Source organism: Phocoena sinus, chromosome 20 (genome assembly GCF_008692025.1).
Source record: "Phocoena sinus isolate mPhoSin1 chromosome 20, mPhoSin1.pri, whole genome shotgun sequence".
NCBI classification, from domain to species: Eukaryota; Metazoa; Chordata; class Mammalia; order Artiodactyla; family Phocoenidae; genus Phocoena; species Phocoena sinus.
In genome coordinates this window covers 8320042-8337500 of record NC_045782.1, presented here as the reverse complement: position 1 = coordinate 8337500, position 17459 = coordinate 8320042, and the positions used below count along the sequence as shown (strand labels likewise).

Genomic DNA, 17459 nt, shown 5'->3' with positions numbered 1-17459 from the left:
GGGCCTTCTCACCTTGTAGAAGTTCGGCTAGGTAGATGTGGGGTAGGGGGGCACTAAAGAGAGAAAGGGGTCAAGAAAACAGCCAACAGGGTTCTAAAAGCAGGGTGTGTCTGGAAGGACTCAGCAGGCATATGGATGGGGACAGTAGTGGCTTCTGTGTTCTCCTGGAAGCCCCATGGCCCCCATTTTGACTCTTTTTTTTTTTTTTTTTTAGTTTTTGCTGCGCCGGGTCTTCGTTACAGCACACGGGATCTTTAGTTGCGGCACGCGGGCTCATAGTTGCGGCACGTGGGATCTTTAGTTGAAGCATGCGGGATCTAGTTCCCCAACCAGGGGTCAGACCAGGGATCAAACCTGAGCCCCCTGCATTGGGAACGCAGGGTCTTACCCAATGGACCACCAGGGAAGTCCCCCCATTTTGATTCTTGATCTCTGATTGTCATCAGTTATTTCTCAGTCTTGAAAAACCAAGACGTTAGCCAAGAAAGATTTGTATTTTGGACTGAAAAGCCTTGAAAATCCTAGAACGCTAAATCTTTCTGGGTAAAATGATAGGTACTGGACATCTTTTATTTGAAGCAGAGGAAATCCTTGCAACTCAACATATTTTGCTAGGAGTGGAGAAGACTGTAGTTATGGCAAAAATTCCAGACCCTGGAACAAGTATGGTATGCAGATGTGAGGCTGTGAAGTCTAGGGACCGGGGCCTGGGCCACTGACCTGATTGTGGTATCTGGGGGAAAACTCAGGACCTGCACACAGGTAGACGACCGGAAACAACAGTAAACATTGTGGGATCTGCAGGGGGAGGAGGAAGAGTGATGAGGAGAAAGAAGTCAATGTGAGGTAGGAGCTGGGACTGCAACACAGGCCAGGCCACTCCCCCGAGGGACATGCCCTAACCCCGGCTCTACTGGAGCAGAGGGAAGAATAAGGGAAGGACTGGTCTGGAACATCTCGCGGGGGCAGAGGGCATAAACGCCAGAGAAACACAGCAAACGTAATACCAAAGAGAAGGTGTCATTGCCACACACGTAGGGGCGAGCGTTCAAGAGAACCACATCAGTGGGAAGGGGAGGCAAGGACATCAACACAGATCTTCACCTGGAAACCTTTTTCTCTAGCTGGTTAAAGTAGACTCGGGCTCCTGGAAGAAGTCCCCGTGGGGGAGGCAAGTGTGGGTCTTCAATATATATGTCCAAGTGAGGGGGGAATTCGCAGTCGGCCGTCTCCAGGGCTACGGTGAGCTTCACACACCGTCTCGTGGCCCCAGAGCTCCCTACAGAAGGAGAGGCGAGGGGTCAGTGGTCTCTCTCAGGATCACAAGGTCCCATCACTCTATTTCATACCTTTCCCCAAAAGAGATGTCATTACCAGGCTTTATCCAGAGATGTGACAAAATCTCAGCTGAGAAAGACACCAAGGAATCTGTGAAACTGGAAGGTCAGAGAAATACAGTGAGAATGGAGGCCTAAGAAAGCAGAGACTGGAGTCAGACCCAAGGACAGAAAGGAGTTACAGTGTCTGCCGGAACATTATCTATGAGGCCCTGGGAAGCCTTGCCCTGTCTCAAACCGCGCGCTAAAAGTAACGGGGCTCATGGGAAAAGCAGGGTTGTGCAGGTCACTCAAAACCCACACAGCCTTGCACTCAGAGGCCTCACCAAGAAACGCCCCAGCAGAGGTGAATCTCCACTTGCATTTACACCTAGAATCTCAGTCAGTCCATTGTTCACAGCTTTGTATGCTGGGGCCCAGGCCCACTCCCTTCAAATCACAGGTCCTTGAAAACTTTCACTTGTGATAGGGATCAGCTTTGTAAAAATTACACATGTAATCCAGTAGGGTGTTCATTTGTTTGTTTACACAGGGGGGAAGTATCTCTGCAGTTTCTTCAACTGCACTGCAGCTACCCCGAAAAAGCCTACACGAGGAAAGTACAGCTGTTCCTGAAGTCATAAGTTAGCCACTTCTTGCACCAAAGGAAGGTTCTTCCCTAAAGCTCTTCAGCTTTTCCTTGTTTTTTTTGTTTCTTGTATTTCCTTTTATTGCTGAAGCTTTTCCTGAACTGTGAGAAAGCATGCTCAGTCGTTTCAGAACAGTAACATACTGGGGGAAAATCAAGTGTGGAACACAACTTGCATCTTAGAGTGACATCATTCCTCTAGAGCTAAATCACAAGCAAGAAACACACACTGTAGCAGAGAACGGGCTGTTCATCCCACCCAATGATGGCAGAGGAAGAGAGAGCAGCCAAACTAGCTGGAGAAGCTGCTGGACATTTACTTGCCACTGAGCAGGTCAGTCAGCGAGGATTCAGGCAGTGCCCTGCTGATACCCAGCACCTCTGGGATGTCCTGGGAGCTCGCAAGTTCCAGGGTCCACTCATCCTGGACAGTGAGGCAGGACGCACAGCCAGCCAGCTCTGGAGGACGCAGTGATACGCAGGATGAACCACCCTCCTTGAACAACGTTGGTGTCTGCCAGGAAATGGGGAGATGATTGTCTCTGAGTGTGTCCTGGTCCGGAGACAGGTTCCTAACATACTACGATCCAGTTTTGTTGCCTCTCTGGAGCCTAGTGAAGGAAGTGATCCAGACACAGACAGGCCTTCTATTTGACCTAAATCCACTCTTCTTCTAGGAGACCTAGAAGTTCCTCTCCAGACCCCAAGCCAAACAATGCTTTCTGGGGAAGGGCATGGTGAACTAGGGCACTCACGGGAGGGCCAGGGACCACGAGTCGGTACACTTGCCCTGGGTGCAACAACTCAAACCAGCGGACTGAGGAGCTGAGGAAGATGAGGAGAACCTGAGGGGGAGAGCAGGGTCCCTCAGACAGGAGCTGGGGCACAGGACGTCAGGTCCCAGGTCCCAGGCCCCAGTTTACCTTCTGATCCGAGTTTTCACCTTCCCTGGGCTCGGGTGGGCCCCATCCAGTTCCCTCCTTCCTCTGGGTGCCCCCAAGCCAGCTCCCTAACACGAGGAAGCTGAGGGTGGGCTTGGGCACCTCCGAACTGGCTCCTGGGGGGACACAGAAGTTCCTCTTCATCAGTGCCTCCTTGTGGGACAGCAAGAACAGCCGGCTCTGTCCTATGTGGGGACCCTCTGGCAGGGAGGGCTCTGTCTGAGGAGGGCTTGAGGAGGTGGCCGAGTGAAGGACGGGTCTGGGCACAGACAGGATCAGGGCATCAGCCAGAAAAATCTGGACATAGACTCTGTCGGGAGAGACAAGGAATAGGTTTCTTAGCGATGCAGGTACTGGATGTTGTGGGCCCCAGAGTTCTACCACCTGCACCGGGCCCTTCCCCTTCCCCTTCCCTTCAGGGTCTCAGAGGACAGCCACCACCCTAAGGACCAACCTGGCCTGCTTCTTCTGCATGAAGCCTGTCATGCTCAGCTCCTTCCAGGAAGGGAAGCTGCTTCTGACATTCCTTTCTACGATCAACTGGAACCTCTCCGCCCGCACCAGGCAGCCTGGAGGAAGAAAGTTTTCTATTTTGGCAAGAGGAGAGGATTGTGGGATGGGCAGTAGAGCCGACCGCCCTGCAGGTCTCACCGCCTGACTCAGGCCAGAGCTGCTCCCCTAACACAACGTGGAGACCTGGGCCTGAGCCCCATCTTGGAGGAGTCATACCTCCAAGGGAGAAACCATTCCATCTGCATGGCCAGTCCCACCCCTGGCCACCTAGGCAGAGAGGCCTTGATTCTACTTTCTCATAAATCCCTAAAACGCCTGTTCCGAGATCTGAAAAGCTTTCCTCTCCAGGGTTTCCCTGCCTACAAACCTCAATAAGCCCAAATAAGCCCCATTACTCTTCCACACTAAGAAGGTAAGAAATGGAAGTTGTCATCCTGGTGTGCCTAGGGAGGGAGAAGTGAATGTTGGGAATTGTAGTTCTGGCCGGGAACCCCTTGCTCCTCTACACCACCGGCCGATACCAGCCTCCTACACCTCCCGCCAGACTGGTTGATCAACAGAAGCCACTCCAGCATCTCTAGTAAATCCCAGCAGTGCTTTCTGCCAAGCCCCCAGTTCAGAGAACCTCTACCCCACCACCATCTCTCTCCACCTCTGAACTCCAAACCTATGAGCCCGGGGTCAGTGAGGGGCTGCGAGGGCTTGGCCAGGAGTAGGCAGGGGAGGGAACCGCTTTGGTCCTGAAGTCGCAGACAACCTTTACGAGATGAAGCCACCAGAATCCCAAGCAGAACCTACAAGGAGATGAAGGCCGAGGCATCAAGTCTTATTAAACAGATATACTGAGCATCTACCACGTGCCAGGCACTGTGTTAACTGTTAGAGCTACAAAGTGAACCACAAAAACATGGTTTGTGACCTCGAAGAATTTATAATGAAGTGAGGTAGACAGATGTGGAAAAAATGCACCTGCATTCACACATTTAGTAGCCAGAGAGGAAGTATACAAATCGAGGTTGGAGCTAGAGAGGAAGTATACAAATCGAGGTTGGAGCTAGGAGACCATGGAGGACCTCCCAAGACATAATAAGGAGTTTGGGTTTGATTTTATACACACTGGTAGAAACAAAAGAAGCAGTTAAATTAAGAGAGTTTTATAATCGATGTTCAATTGTACCCCACCCCTTTCTAGTTGCTGCAAGAGAACGGATTAGAGGGGGCCAAGAAGAGGTGGAGTATTCTAGTTAGAAGGCTAGTGTAGTCAAAATGACAAGAAAGGACTACGGCAGTCGTAGTGAAAATGGCAAAAAGAGGAAGTCCCCTGAGCCCCGCTGGAAACGCGCTTACCGGGGCCGGGTGGAAGGCAGAGGGCAGCAGACAGAGCCAGGACCAGGCCAGGCGCTGATTGAGTTGGCAACTGGGCAGGTGAGAAGCCTCTGGGAGTGGCAGAAGGGTCTTAGGGTCAAAGGAGGCCCAGGCCCTGCACTTCCCTTCCTCTTTCAGGGCGGCCAGTGTAGGGAAAGAGCAGGGGGTCTGCAGTCGAGCGTACTGTCAGAGAGGAGACATCAGATTATGTGCCCCCTGTGCCCGGGGTGTGCCCCAGGGCGTCAGCTCTGCCAACTCCATGCCCACATCCTCAGACCTTCTGCAGCGGACAGTGATGTGGCTCTTCAAGGATCTCGCTGTGTGTATTCCGACCGGGGCAGCCAGGTGGAACGAGAACCTCTAAGGTAGGGGCCAGGATTTGTAGTCCCAGGCTGGGGTTCCCAGGCGAGGAATGCTGCAGGAACTGGTGGTGTCTCAGCACATGGGGACACAGCCTTGACCACGGAAAGAAGTGGAGTCACTTCCCCCAAAGACCCTGTCTCTCCCAGAATCTGGCTTCGCTGACAGAGGAAGTGTCCCACTCCCACCGCCTCCCCAGCCCAGACCCTAGTCCTCCTCACTTGCAGGCCAGCTCCTCCAGGGCCTTGGAGGCCCACAGGTAGAGGGGAAGTCCTAACTGATGTTCCCACACCAGCTGCTCATACAGGGAGGCCCCGGGGGCTCGGTGGGAAGACTGAGTCTCAGGCATCAGACGAGAGAAGCCCTGAAGTAGAACGGCGCCACGGAGGCAGGGGGCTAACATGGGCCTTCTTGTCCCCCCACCCATTGACTGCAGGAGATGAACATCCTGGAGCTGGGGAGGCAGAAGGGAAAAAGCAACTCAGTGATCCCAGGCAGAGTTAAATGCAGTTTTCCACTGCCTGGGTCCCAGGAGAAATACAATTTCTCCTTTACAGGTCATTTCCCTCCAGCCTCTTATGCCTCGCCTTCCATCACAAGCTGCTCCCCTGCGGTAAGGCTTCATCTCCCAGGGGCCTCACTCAGCCTTTCTGTGGGCCCGGGGGCTCCTGGCCAGCGGGGCCCTGGCTGCTCACCTGGGCTTCAGCTCCAGTTGGAAGGCCCTTCTGGAAAGGAGAGGCTCTGGACCTAACTGCTCCTCCCAGAGCCCCACTCTCTACTCCCTTCTGACCTGAGCTCTCGTCCAAATCATTCTTAACAAAAGCACCCCCGCGCCCCAACACACATTTATTATTTTTATAATCTTGCTGTAGAGGCGTCGACCTGCTGCAAAGAAGGACCAGCCCATAAAGGTAAGACAAGCTACTGAAAGGGCCTCCTTCTGTCACCAGCCCTGGCCCCTCACATACCTCCAGACGGACTCCTGGTCGCACTACCCGCCTGAGACCATGGAACTGCTGGTAGGCGAGGCAGAGCCCCAGCTGCCCGTCCAGCTCGTAGAGGCCCGCAGGCTGATTCAGCGTGCCAGTGACCGTTCCCTGCAAAGAAGCCAAAGGGCCAGGTGATCCCTGTTCCCATCCCCTTTGGAGACCGCCACGTTTCCTGCCCTTCGGGCTCAAGGATCTCTCACTTATGCTCACCGTGTATGATAAGAGCCTGGAGTCCCGGACGAGACCGTCTGGACCCTTGTTGTCTTGAGGATTGCTGAGTATGGGGAGTGGCTGGGGGTTGGTCTCCAAGGGGGCTCCTTCCAGCTCCAGTTCCAGCTCTCGCACACATTCTGGTTTCAGTGGCAAAAGCCGGGAGGAGGGACTGGTCATCCAAATCCGGTAACGGTGACCAGGGAGCTTGGACGCTCGCAGCTCCGTCAGCACATAGGCCTTATGAGGCCAAAGGGCTCGGTGCCACACCAGCTGGGCAGGGATCTGGCTTGTGCGGAAGCAGGCAACACGGTACGTGAGAGGCCTCCCATGATGCTGCCCCTCTGCCAGGGTCCCTTCCCATCACAATGTGACCCTCAAAGACCTACTCCTCGAGAGCCTTTTCTTGCCTCTTCATCTTCCCTGTTCCGCAATTACATCTTAAGCCACAGAACTCTCAGGCTCTCTCCCCTCTCACGGAAATGGCAAATATTTCCTAATCCCTCCCCCAAGGCACAAACCAGCCCTACAACTTTCTCCAAAATACATAAATATTCCTTTCAGAAAATTCTGCCCTTTCCCCATCCCACTCCAACATACAAACCAGCCATACAAACAACGTTCACTTATTTAATCAGTACGCACACGGTATGTAAGTATCCAGTATTGGGATAGATGTTAAGGGAAATATCATAGACTTCTCTCAACTCCAACATATTTCAAACCACGGGGAAACACAGACACAAACCCAAGTAATAACATGGAGCCATGTATGATCAAGTGGCAAAAACAATACACATCCGGTAAGGTTTCAGAGAAAGAAAGAGGTCGGGATGGGCTGGAATGATCAGGAAGGCCAAGTCAAAGAAGCTGAACTTGCCAAGGTCCTGAAGGCCATCTCTGCTTTGCTGACGTAGAGAGGAGAGAGAAGCGGGACTCAAGCACAGGCAACAACACAGAAATGTTCAGAATCCAGAATGAGCAAGGCCGTGAAAACCCTGGCCGGGACGGAGGAGGAATGGCCTTGGCAGTTGCCAGAGACAGGATGGAAGGGCCGAGATGAAGAAAAAACCCAGAAATAACATGCTGAAGACTTTCAGTCTTTCGGAAAGGGAGAGACATCCAAGTAGGAAAATAAAAATGAACGGCAGAGGGTCTCCTATGGAATGGAGCAAGGTGGCTGTTGAAGAAATTTAAGCAAAAGGAAAAAAGTTACATAGATGAGACCGTTAATAAATATAACAGTCTTCTAGGGCATGTCCCTCCCAGAGCACGGCTGCCATTCTCAGGGGCTTCAAAACACACTGATGACTCTGGATACCTGAACTCACAGTCCCCTATGCTCGGCTTCACAGGCCCCCATTTCTCTCTAAACCAGCTGAGTACCACCAGTCAGACCTTGGACGTCACAGCTCATGATAAGGTATTGCTAAGATTTCGCTTAAGCTTACTGCTTATGCAAAACAAGTAGCTAATGACGGTTTGACTGAACACACGAATGAATGACTGAATACTATTGCTTCTGCTCTCCCCTGCTCCCCCTGGGCTCACCAGACTTCCCCTAACCTCTTACTAGGACCTCCCAATATTGCAGCCACTTCTCCTTTATTCAGACGTTGAGGTCCTTCCCTTCCTCTGTCCGAATGCCAGGATCTGAATACCTATCCCCTGAATCCTGCCCGTTTTACCCACACTTCACCCTTGAGTTTACAGCATCACAGCCCTCTTTCCTCAACTCTTCTTCTAAGACAAAAACCCTGCTGAGGAAGACAGACCCACACCACCCCAGGGCAAAACACTGACGCTAACCCTCTCCAGTTGCGCCTCCGTCACTGCTTAGCGATCTCTTATCCTCAACTGCCTGGTACAGCAGTTTACCCTGAACCTTTACTCCTCTCTTCAGAGTTCAGTCTTTCTAGACATGACCTCACTCCTCTATCATGGAGGTGATTCACTGGGATCATCTAGAGTGACAGTATTTCGCCAATGTGTCTCTTCAGCAGCCTGTAAACAAACCAAGATCACTCCTCCCCTGACCACCCAGACTTATTCCAAAGGCCCACCTCTGCACCCTCACAGTGCCTTGTGCATGTGCATGTCTCTACCCCAGCACTTATGACCCTGAACAGTAATCACTGACTCACTTATCTGGCTGAGAGCTTCCAGAGGACAAGAGCCATCAACTTACTCAATTTTGTGCCTCTGAAATGACCAAAGCCCCTAGCATACAGCATATACTCAATAAAGGGCCAGTCTTGGTACAGGTGATACTCCAGTCCCAGACAGCCCTCCCTCTCTTCTAGGGATTCAAATCCTAGCCACCTTCAAGAACCAGATCGAGTCTAAACTCTCCCTCCTTAGGCTTCTCTCCACATAATAAACTCTAGCTAACCTGCTATAGCAGTTACAACTATACCACACACCTTGGAACTTACACACTGTTCTGTATTATTCTCTGCTTGCTTTACAAATCAATATGATATAGAATCTACAATAAGATTATAAACTACCCAAAGGGCTTGGCCTACTTTAGTTGCCCTGCAGAAATTCAAGTGCATTTCAGAGCTTTCCCCCTCGAATAAGCCAATCCTACCATGCCCAGAATTTTTGAATGCTCTAGGAGACTTAAAACATTCTAATGTAAACAATATACATAAGCTCCTCTTTAACCCAAGAGGAAAAAACAAGATTAGAAATTTGGGTGGCTTGTAAGCGTTTTCAGTTTCTTTATACTCTAATCACTGTTACTCCAGCTCATGACACACACAGATACAGGTAAGAATTCTTAGAGTGCTAGTAAATTTCATAGTTTCCTTTTTCGATATGCATGTTAAAGAGCCCGTTCATCCTTTAATTGTTCTGAATGCTTCTGAAACGTTATTCAGATAATTGTATAAATCATATAACAATAATCAGTATAAAAATGAATGACTTTAAAATCATACCAGGGACTTCCCTGGTGGCGCAGTGGATAAGACTCCGCACTCCCAATGTAGGGAGCTCAGGTTCGATCCCTGGTCAGGGAACTAGATCCGACGTGCATGCCGCAACTAAGAGTTTGCATGCCACAACTAAGGAGCCCATGTGCTACAACTAAGGAGCTGGCAAGCCGCAACTAAAGAGCCCACCCTGCTGCAACTAAGACCCGGCACAACCAAATAAATAAATATTTAAAAAATAATAATAAAAAAAATAAAATCGTACCAGTTGATGTAAAAAGACTCAACAATAAGTACCAAGTTTTACTAAAAGTACATGTATTTCATGTTTTAATGGTGTTAAGATAAATACTCTCCTTGCTCATTCTTCTAATGCAGGGGAAAAACAAGTGATTCTGGCAGGTTTTCAAAATGGGACACATGATACGAAAGTTGTCTCCTCGAATGAGCTGCACAGCAGGGAAGTCTACTCCCCACCTCCTGTATGTAGGGAAGGCGTCACTCACACTGTTCCCTCAACAGCACTGTTCCAGAAATAACTCTCCCCAGCCGTCCTCCTTTCCCACCTGGTTCCTCCTATGATGTTATCTTTCCTATTAGGAGCTCGTACCCCACTCCCATACCTCCACACCCCTGAATTGACCCTAATCCTCACCTGCACGATGACAGACACATGGCTGCCAACTGAGGATGACCCACCAAGAGACAGGATGAAGTAGGCTTTCTTTCGACTTTTCACCAGAGCGCTCAATCGAACCAGCTCCCCAGCAAGGTTTGGCTGCACATTTCTGTGCTTGCTTCTAAAAAAGGTAGAGACAGAAGTCATTTTTATTTCTCTCTTTTTTTTTTCCCCTATAAATGCCTTCCTTTCCACTATGACCTAGTAGTGATGTAAAATTTCCATAGCCCAAAGCCATTGTTCTAAAAACCTCCTTCAAAGTCTACCTGCCCTTAGATAAGGCACACTTCCCTGGAAGAATCTGGCTCTGAACTTTCTGAGAGGCCCCACTGTCCCCGGTTGGGAACATTCCATCTATATTACTCTCAATGCCTTTCTCTCCCTCCTTCCACTGACCCACCGTCATCGTCCCAGTTTTACACTGCTGCCTTCTCCGCTACACGGAAGAATTACCTGTGCCTGAGCAGGTGGGAAGCCATCTCTGGGTAGAGAACAGGGATGGGGGTGAGGGGGCCAGGACTGATGGTCAAGGGAAACACTGGCACAGGGGCACCCCAGAGCTCCAAGTGCCCTTCTCCTGAGGACTTCATTGCAGGAGGGAGGTAACTCCAGCTGGGAAACAGAAAGAGATGGCCCAACCAAGAAAGGTCCAGATCTATGAGCTAGAAAAGACCAAGGGCAAGGATTAATCAGGACCCTGGCATCCAGTCCACCCCCCTCCATCTTTGTTCCCTCAGAGACTTAATTGTCTTGCTCCCTAGACACCATTCTTATTAGTATCTGAGGGATCTGACTGCCCCCTTCCTACTCACCTCACAGCCCAGGGTACCAGTGTTATCTCTTATATAGAGGCTTCCATTCCTGCACTCTTGTTCCAAGTCCCCTGATAGGTCTGTTAGTGTCCCTAAAAGTAACAGCCGTTCCCGGGGCAGGGGGACGCCACGTGGTCCGGCCTCTTTGGCCCAAGCCTGGTACGCAGTACTGCTCCAGGACAAGTGGCTGCAGCATGGGAGACGTTGGTGGGTCCTGAGGTCCTTTACTGAGACAAAGCTGCAGAGTGAAGGGAACAGAGGTTTCGTAAAGCTATGTTCAAGTCTAGGAATTTTATCCTCAACCCCAACAAATCCCCCAAGAGCCCAAGGAAAGATCAATGGGGAACCTGGACTAAGGAAGTTTGATTGGTTGAAAAAACTGGGAGTGAGGGCCTAAGAAAATGAGGATGGGGTCTGGGTCCAAACACTGGGTAGTACCTAGGGAAGGCAGGAAGAAAGTCTGTGCTGAATCATATCTTGAACAAGACAGTGCCACAGAGAGGACCCAGAGAAATGGAGTGGGAATGTAAGAGCAGCCTGAGGAGATGAGCAGGCGGGGAGAACATTTTAGAGACAACACAAACTGCTCCCCTGACAGCATCTCAGCTCTCAGCTCCACAGAGAACTTCAGTGGGGGCACTAAGGCATCTGCCTAATGGCTCAACCTCATTGGCCCCGGCCAGGTTTCCTTCCTAGTCTGGAGTATCACAGTACTAGAGACTGGCTGGGAAGCTGAGGCTGAGGTGGGAGTTGATATCACAAGCTCCCAAATCTCAAGAGATGTTTGAGATCAACCAATCTTAAGCAAAGTGCCGCAACACTGCTGAGTCACTACCAATTGTGAGGTATATCACAGAGAATGTGATACGAGTTAAATTATCAAAGTTGTGATAGATTCACATTTTTGTAATACCATTATTACATTCCCACGGTTTTTTCACTCATTTCCACTCCCATCGTTTTTTCAGCGGAAAAGAAACAGGATAAGGTTACAAAACACGACAATTTATCCTCCTTGTTGCACTCATGAACATAAGCCACATGTGAGTGCTAAAGATTAGAAATGCTGCTCTAGATGGCCCACTCCCCTTCCACGTCTGCCTCATTCCTCCCCAATGACTTCAGAGCAGATAAAAGGCAAAGTCAGAAACTAACATCGTTGCACGCCTGCTATACACATACTGTACTGGGTCCATTCATGCTCAATACTGCATTGAATCTTCACCAAAAACCCCTGGAAACACACCAATGAGGAAATTTACAGAGGTTCAGGTACACAGTGGTGTAGGTGGCAAAGCCAGGTATGTCTCACTCAAAAGTCTCTTTGTCTTTCCCTACTTCTGTAAAAGCCTAGGAAAAAACAACCGGAGGGAACCGTGCCTTTACCCTAGGCATCTTCAGGACAGAAAACAGTAAGGATAGGGGTCACTTTTCTCAGATTCTTCAGGGTTTGGGTCAGGAAACTGAAGGTGATAACCGCAGACCTTTTGCATGGGCCACTGCCCTCCAACTTTCAAGGCCACCACAGTACCTGGCACACAGCAGGCACTCAGTGAAGGGAAATGGAAAAATGAATGAATATTTATACCTGTCAAATAAATTTTACTCTATCCTCATCCACCATCTTCTACATATTGTGCTATCTAGTCTACATTTATCCTGAAGAATAACAAGAAACTTAAACAGGTTGCAAGTTTTCTAAAAATTGCTGACTTACCACTTTTCAATTATCCTTTTTGGATTTTCAGTTATTATTGGGAAATAACAAAATAAACAAAGCTAAACACATTTCTACCTTTTTTTAAAAAGGAAAAAACTGTGATACGTTTATTCACGTAACAGAATACCTTACGGCAGTTAAAATAAATGACCTAGAGCTATCAATGTGACTAAATCTCACAAGTATAATGTTAAGCACAAAAAAGCAAACCGCAGATGATACACAAGGTATGGTGCCGCTTATACAAAGTCTAAAGGTATGCGAAACTACTGAATATTGCTTAGGGATAGATGCATGGATAGAAAAAAATATAAAGATATTCACAAGAATGATATACCCTCATACTCCAGATACTAGTTACTTCTACGAGGAGGCAAGCAGGTTTCTTTTTGCAGAGCTTTTCGGAGCCTTTAACATGTCAATGAGCCCCATCATTCTCCTAGAGAAGTTTATCTTACGCAATGTCTCTCAAACTTATTTGGCCATGGAACCCTTTTCCTGTAGTACTTTATTAACATTGCCTAGAACGGTTTAGGAATGGTAGTACAGTGTTAAAAAGGACAAAAACAAAAAAGCACCTTCAGAAGACCTCAAACTCAGGTCTTTCAAAATCAACGATCTACACTTGCTGAAGTCACAGTCCGTATCTTAGTTTCCTAATGCACAAAACGAAATAGTATCAGCCTCTCTCCCCACTTTGAGGGTTCTTTTTCCGTATTTTCTTTCTGTCTTCTCACGCCCCTCTCCTTGTCTCTAAACTTGAGCCAATTAAGGAGAACTACAAGAAAAGGAAAGCAGCTTGATGGAGAATGAGAAAGACTGGCAGAAGGGGTTTTCTTTAGACCACCTTTTCCTCCCCTTAAGTTTCCCCTTAGTCAACTCAAATGATAAGTCCTTCCTTTTCAATCCCAAATTTAACTTTCCTGGGAATCCCACTTCTCCTTACCTGTAGCTGAGGGGCAGTGTTAAACCCTGGTTCCTTCCCTGGGGCAACCAGACAGTCTTCACACAGTCAATTACCAACTGAGTCAACTGGACATCAGGCTCCTTGCCAGGTGGACACAGGGTCTCTTCGATGAAGGCCTGGGCAGCCTCAAGCCAGGCTTGCTCCTGAGGAAAGTGAAGCGAGTTCAAACACCTTCCTGACCATCTTGCCCACCAAGGAAACTGGGGAATAATAAAGGAATAGATTTTTTTTTAAAATCAAGAGGGAGGACTTCCCTGGTGGCACGGTGGTTAAGAATCCACCCACAGATGCAGGTGACATGGGTTCGATCCCTGGTCCTGGAAGATCCCACATGCCGCGAAGCAACTAAGCCTGTGTGCTACAACTACTGAGCCCGCACACCACAACTACTGAAGCCCGGGTGCCTAGAGCCTATGCTCTGCAATAAGAGAAGCCCCCGCACTGCAACGAAGAGTAGCCCCCGCTTGCAGCAACTAGAGAAAGCCTGCGTGCAACAACAAAAACCCAACACAGCAAAAAAAAGTCAACCGGGAAAAAAATGAAGATGTAAAGTAAAGTAGTTTAGAGCTTGAAGAAACCTTAGAAGTCTTAGTTTAGCCAATCAACTTAGAAAACTGGCCATCCAGCTTTGGTCTTGCCTCTTTCTTTAACAAACCTGTACCAATCCTTAAAGTGCTCAATTAGAATAAATATTCCTTGTGAACTCTTCTTTGAGCATCCCCGGCAGAATGCTGCTCCCTCCTTGGAGCTCCCACAGTACCTTGCACGTGGAGCAATGACCACCAGATACAGTGGCAGCCCACCTTCTATGGGGTCTGATTCTAAAGCCAGCAAGTTGAAAAACAAGACTGGTCTAAGGTCACCCTCAAAAAAAATCCTTTAAATTGCTCAAAAGGAATAGTACATAACACTGTACAGTAATATGTATATGGAAGTGGAAATGTGCCTAATAATAGACATTCCATAAAAGGACATAAGCAGAGGGGCTTCCTTGGTGGCGCAGCGGTTGGGAGTCTGCCTGCCGATGCAGGGGACATGGGTTCATACCCCGGTCCGGGAGGATCCCTCATACCCCGGTCCGGGAGGATCCCACATGCCGCGGAGCGGCTGGGCCCGTGAGCCATGGCCACCGAGCCTGCGCGTCCAGAGCCTCTGCTCCGCAACGGGAGAGGCCACAGCAGTGAGAGGCCCGCGTACCGCAAAAAAAGGACATAAGCAGGGTATAATTTTTAAGCATCCCCTCTTTTTTTAGTGGAGTGTATACATTTGAGTGCCTATAAGCTAAATATATATGAGATACAATCCCACTGGAATTGTTTCCTGTTCTGTCTTTGTAGCTAAGATGTGGGCTTCCTAAGGAGGACAGGAACGATCTCTGTATATGTACCAGATTCTGGGGACACAGTAGCCTTTATATATAGATAACTCTAGGGGAGGGGGCCAGTTTAGCCTACTCCTAGTGCTAAGCAGATTTATTTTAAAATTCCGACAGAGTTCAACAATACTTAATGACCTTTACCCTTCTTGATCCCCAGTGATAATTCAAAACCATTATAGCTCTATCCCTGCTCCTCCAGTCACTCCTCCACATCCAGTTAACCTTTAGCAGCTTGAAAACAGCTTGAAAAACCAGTGTTCAAGTTCTAGATGACTTCAGTGTCCTTGTGGATGGCCCTATCATTGACTTTCACCTTCACCCCATCTCAGTCAAACACTCTTGTTCATGGTCAGTGTTGTCAAAATTGGACCAGGTTATCACTCAGAACTGCCCACCAACATCAGACTCCCACTTTTTGCCTTCCTCTCTTGATCTTCTCTTTCAGCTCCTATTCCTGAGGACCTGTCCATTGGCACACTGAATACTACTGTTTCTCAAAGTGGTACCAATGCCTCAGAATCACCAAAGTTCTGTTTAAAATGCAACTGATATTTAGGTGATCCCGTCTATCGACTCAGACGCCAGGAGTGGGTGGGGTGGGGGGAGTTAGCTCCAGAGTGTGTTTTGAACTTGGGTCTTGTGTAGGGAAAGGAAGAAGTGAAAGAGGACATCCACATGTCATGGCAGAACTATTCGGTTGAGGGTGCTATTTGCCAAGTTAGTGAACATTGGAAGAGGGGTGGATTTTCTGAAAAGCTCAGTGTTGGGCATATGTGGTGCCTGTAGGTTGGCCAGATGGAGAATCTGGCAGGCAGATGGATATAACTAGAGCTCAGGAGAGAGATCACAGCCAAAGCAGAGATTTAGGAAAAATCAGCATCTATCACTGGCTATTAAAGCCATGCAGTCAGTGGATGAGGTCGAGAAGAAAGGGTACAGTGTTCTCAAACTTCAGCCTATATCAGTATTAATCTGGGGAGCTTACTTAATTTAGATTCTATCTCCTCAGTATCTTTTTACTCTGTTTTCACCTCTGGAACCTCAACATTGCTGCCATGGTCGGGGTCACTACCATCTCTTACTACACTTAAACCACAGCGTTCTAACTGATACTCTCTAGTCCAGGGGTCCCCAACTCCTGGGCCATGGACCGGAACCGGTCGGTGGCCTGTTAGGAACTAGGCAGCATAGGAGGAGGTGAGCAGCGGGTGGTGAGCAAGCGAAGCTTCATCTGTATTTACAGCCACTCCCCATTGCTCGCATTATCGGCTGAGCTCCGCCTCCTTTCAGAGCAGCGACGGCATTAGATTCTCATACAAGCAAGAACCCTACTGTGACCTGCGCATGTGAGGGATCTAGGCTGTGCACTCCTTATGAGAATCTAACGCCTGATGATCTGAGGTGGAGCTGAGCCAGTGTGACGCTAGCGCTGGGTAGCAGCTGCAAAAACACATTATCATTAGCAGAGAGGTTTGACTGCATAGAGACCATAATAAATCAATGTGCTTGAATCATCCCGAAACCATCCCCCCCCAAAAAGAAACTGTCTTCCACGAAACCGGTCCCAGGTGCCAAAAAGGTTGGAGACCACCGCAGTCCACTCTCTACGCTGCTACCTCAGGAAACGAAAACAAAACTTATCCACTCTTTTGCTTAAAACCCTTCAATAACTCCCAATTATCCTCCGGTTGAAATCACTGCCTACCAAGACTTACGAGGCTGTCACCTTTGACCTCTCCACCACCACCCAGCTGAACTTTTTGAGTTTTTCAAAGACACCTGCTCTGTCTCTTGCCTTTGAACATGTTTTTTGCCTCCGTCTTGAAACCTCTTTTAGCGCTTTTTTTTTTTCCTTGCTAACTCCTGCACGTACTTCGGGTCTCAGAAGCTTTTCCAGATTATCGGTTACCCCTTTCCCATACAGCTGCGTCAGAGGTCTCCCCCAGGAATCCACACCCCCACAGTTAGCCGTTCGTCTGCTCCTGGCTTCCCATTGGGCTTGAAGCCTAAAGAGTGGACAGAGGTGTATTTATGGTTCACAGCCGGCGCCACAGTCATAGTGGAATAAATGTAATCGCAGAACCAGTGAGAGGGGCGGGACGAAAAGCCTCACCGTCCCCCCTCGCCTGGGGGCGGCCAGCTAAGTCAGGGAGGCAAAGAGGCAAGGTGGAGCTTACAGGAGCAGAAAGAAAATACGGGACAGGCAAGAAAAAAGGGACGAGGGGCAGAGAACAGCACTCACGGAGCCAGGAGCCTCAGCCCGGCAGGCAGCCATAATGCTCCGGCGACTCCACCCCCTGGAAAGCGCGCCGAGGCTCGAAGGCAGGCTGGTCCGTGACGTCATCGGCGGGCGCTCCCCCTGGCTCCACTTCCGACTTCTCCCCATTCAGCGTCAGGGCCTCTCTGCTCCACTGCCACCTCTGTCTCCGACTCTGGCACCCCGACTCTGGCACCCCCCAACCTCTTCCCCAGTGATATCCTGTCTGGTATCCGTGGGGTGGCGGAGCTCAGGAGCTCAAACACAGCCATTCTAGCTGGTAATTCCTATGCATCTTTCATCTCCCTGATTCTGCCAAGCAGAGAGGTGTTTCCTCCTTAATGCAGCACATCATTCATACTTG

At 49.3% G+C, this 17459-nt stretch overlaps 1 protein-coding gene across 2 annotated transcripts in view; it reads right to left on the bottom strand.

Moving 5' to 3' along the window:
• The window catches only part of CTC1 (CST telomere replication complex component 1), an 18703-nt gene extending 1565 nt beyond the window's left edge, over positions 1–17138 (bottom strand). Inside the window, exons 1-19 of one of the 2 annotated variants that reach the window (XM_032617774.1) lie at positions 17081–17138; positions 13440–13603; positions 10774–11011; positions 10415–10623; positions 9938–10082; positions 6344–6628; positions 6113–6241; positions 5366–5598; positions 5062–5239; positions 4767–4967; positions 4087–4213; positions 3361–3475; positions 2889–3216; positions 2721–2810; positions 2286–2479; positions 1375–1436; positions 1105–1279; positions 721–798; positions 1–53 (exon numbers count right to left, since the gene is read on the bottom strand). The exon at positions 1–53 is cut by the window's left edge and continues 92 nt beyond it. In XM_032617774.1, the coding sequence (XP_032473665.1) occupies positions 1–53; positions 721–798; positions 1105–1279; positions 1375–1436; positions 2286–2479; positions 2721–2810; positions 2889–3216; positions 3361–3475; positions 4087–4213; positions 4767–4967; positions 5062–5239; positions 5366–5598; positions 6113–6241; positions 6344–6628; positions 9938–10082; positions 10415–10623; positions 10774–11011; positions 13440–13603; positions 17081–17113 (3037 nt within the window). In that variant the 5' untranslated portion in view covers positions 17114–17138. Of the gene's footprint in view, positions 54–720; positions 799–1104; positions 1280–1374; positions 1437–2285; positions 2480–2720; positions 2811–2888; positions 3217–3360; positions 3476–4086; positions 4214–4766; positions 4968–5061; positions 5240–5365; positions 5599–6112; positions 6242–6343; positions 6629–9937; positions 10083–10414; positions 10624–10773; positions 11012–13439; positions 13661–17080 lie in introns of both variants that reach the window. The other variant, XM_032617773.1, reaches the window with a different exon arrangement.
• Between the last annotated feature and the right edge of the window lie 321 nt (positions 17139–17459).